Genomic DNA, 2,142 nt, shown 5'->3' with positions numbered 1-2,142 from the left:
ACTGAGTCCATTAAATGAACAAGACATAAGTCAGTAACTTTTTATTCATTTCAAATCAACATATACTGACTGAGATATTTTCAAAACATGAAGGTCATAATTGAATAAAATGAACACAAAATAAAAAAAATGCATAAACATATTAAAAAATGGCCACAATGAATACATAAAGAAATTGTAGAAAATAGATTTTTTCATTTCATGTAATAAATCCACTGTTTCTAACTTTTCTTTTTTATACATTACAGTCAGAATTAGAAACTGATCCGGGACATGGAGAAACAAATCCAGATACAAGAATATCTAGAAACATGTCAAAAGATAGTAAAAGAAAAGCTCCACAATTAAAAAAAAAACACATTCATAGATGGTATTCAAAGCATTTACATCTATTGGGAAAACTTAACAGAGAAAATTATCAAGGTAATTATTCATTTCTCTCAACAAAATTATTAATAAACACAGAGAAGAAAATTAGGTTAGCTAGAAGAACAAGTACATTTCTAACCCAATTTAAAAAGGCAAGAGTTATATGTGTCTAGATATCAATCCAGCTCAAGAGCCCTCAAATTATTTCTCATCGTCTGCATGTTCTGCTGTCCTGTATCTAGTCTTTGTTCCTGTATCTAATTTTTCCACAAGAGAAAATTGCTACAGAATAAACCAATGAGTCTCCATCTGTCTGATGAAAAAAACAACAAATGGTGAGACTTATTTACAAAGGCATGCATTAAAAGATACTGAAAACTTGGTCCTGATATTTTTCAGAGTTACCTGCAGAATTTCCTGATCTCCTTTCGCTGTCACATTTGTTTGCAAAGCAACTGCATCTGTGTTGATAGACAAAATCACAACACAAATGTGAGTCCAGTTTTATTGAATAATCTTACAATGATGTGGCCAAGATGTGGTTTGGGCCACATTACAAGACCATACACCTTCAGACACAAAGGTAATAAAACAGAATATGATGATGGGAAGTATCTGATTACAGAGGAAGAAAATGTGGAGCTTTTGGTGACGTGTAGCATTGTTGCTGAATTTTTTAAAGTGTGCGAATTTTTGTGCAAATGTTTAAACAATAGGAATTCCATCCCATTTGTTGTAATGCACATCAATAAATATGGTTATGATATAAGTAATGAAATAAATATATGCTACAATAAATAGCTTTATGAGTTCAGTTTAAAATTATATTTGTGTCCCTAAGATAAACTCAAACAGATTCATTTGGTTGTAGAAGATTTAAAGTGGATTATATAGGTTGGGGGTCATTAAAATATACAGCGTAATTGCAGTAAAAAGTCATTGTAGGCTTTAAAAATTTAAAATACTGCTTAAAAATACATAACACAGATAATCATACATGAGACAGATAGATAATAATGTATAATAATGTACGCAGCTCTATTATAAGTATCAGATCAATATCATCAATATCAGCTTGAATTTTACCTGGTGTCAAATTGGAAAGTAAATCATATGGCACATCACTAGAATGATGTTTGTGTGACTTTTCTTAGCATGAACAACACTTACCTTTGCTTTGTTCACATATTCCTCTTGGAGTTCGACAACAAACAATAATGAGAGTCACAGAAATAACCAAGAATATTATTGCCATAACCAGCACAGTAAGTTCAGAACCTGATTTTTGCTCTAGAAAAAAAAAACAAGACAGGAAATTATTGATGATTCTAAAAAACATTGAAACCTAGCTGTCATATTATTCAAGTATTAACTAGTTGTCTGTTGCAGATTCATCAACATTTCCAAAGAGAGAAATGGCCAAGCAAACTATTAATATTGTCATTTGAATAAATCCTGATTGTGTTGATTGCACTACAAAAAACAAACAAAAAAACAACTCCCAAAATATATTTTTGTGAATATATAGTATAGATTAAAGTACTTAAGACCAAATACCTTCGATGTCCAGTTTAGTTCCATTTCCAAATAATATCTCCCCACATGTGACCACAGCACAGTAGTAAGTCCCAGCATCAGAGGAGCTGACGTTCTTAGAGAAGCGATAAAGACACCTCTCCTCTGAGTCTGATATTCTCTCACTTTCACTGTGTCTGTTTCCATCAGTGTAGATGATGCTTGGGTGTAATGGATCTGATCCAGCTCTGAACCAGA

General features: G+C 31.9%; 1 protein-coding gene across 1 annotated transcript in view; it reads right to left on the bottom strand.

The window, feature by feature from the left end:
• Positions 1-527: 527 nt before the first annotated feature.
• LOC113028585 (signal-regulatory protein beta-2-like) overlaps positions 528-2,142 on the bottom strand; it is a 2,314-nt gene continuing 699 nt past the window's right edge. The window contains exons 3-6 of the mRNA XM_026178992.1: positions 1,927-2,142; positions 1,540-1,659; positions 775-830; positions 528-682 (exon numbers count right to left, since the gene is read on the bottom strand). The exon at positions 1,927-2,142 is cut by the window's right edge and continues 141 nt beyond it. Of these exons, the coding sequence (XP_026034777.1) occupies positions 608-682; positions 775-830; positions 1,540-1,659; positions 1,927-2,142 (467 nt within the window). The 3' untranslated portion in view covers positions 528-607. The remainder of the gene's footprint in view (positions 683-774; positions 831-1,539; positions 1,660-1,926) is intronic.

Source organism: Astatotilapia calliptera, chromosome 2 (assembly GCF_900246225.1).
Source record: "Astatotilapia calliptera chromosome 2, fAstCal1.2, whole genome shotgun sequence".
Taxonomy (NCBI): Eukaryota; Metazoa; Chordata; class Actinopteri; order Cichliformes; family Cichlidae; genus Astatotilapia; species Astatotilapia calliptera.
This window is presented reverse-complemented; position numbering and strand designations above follow the sequence as displayed.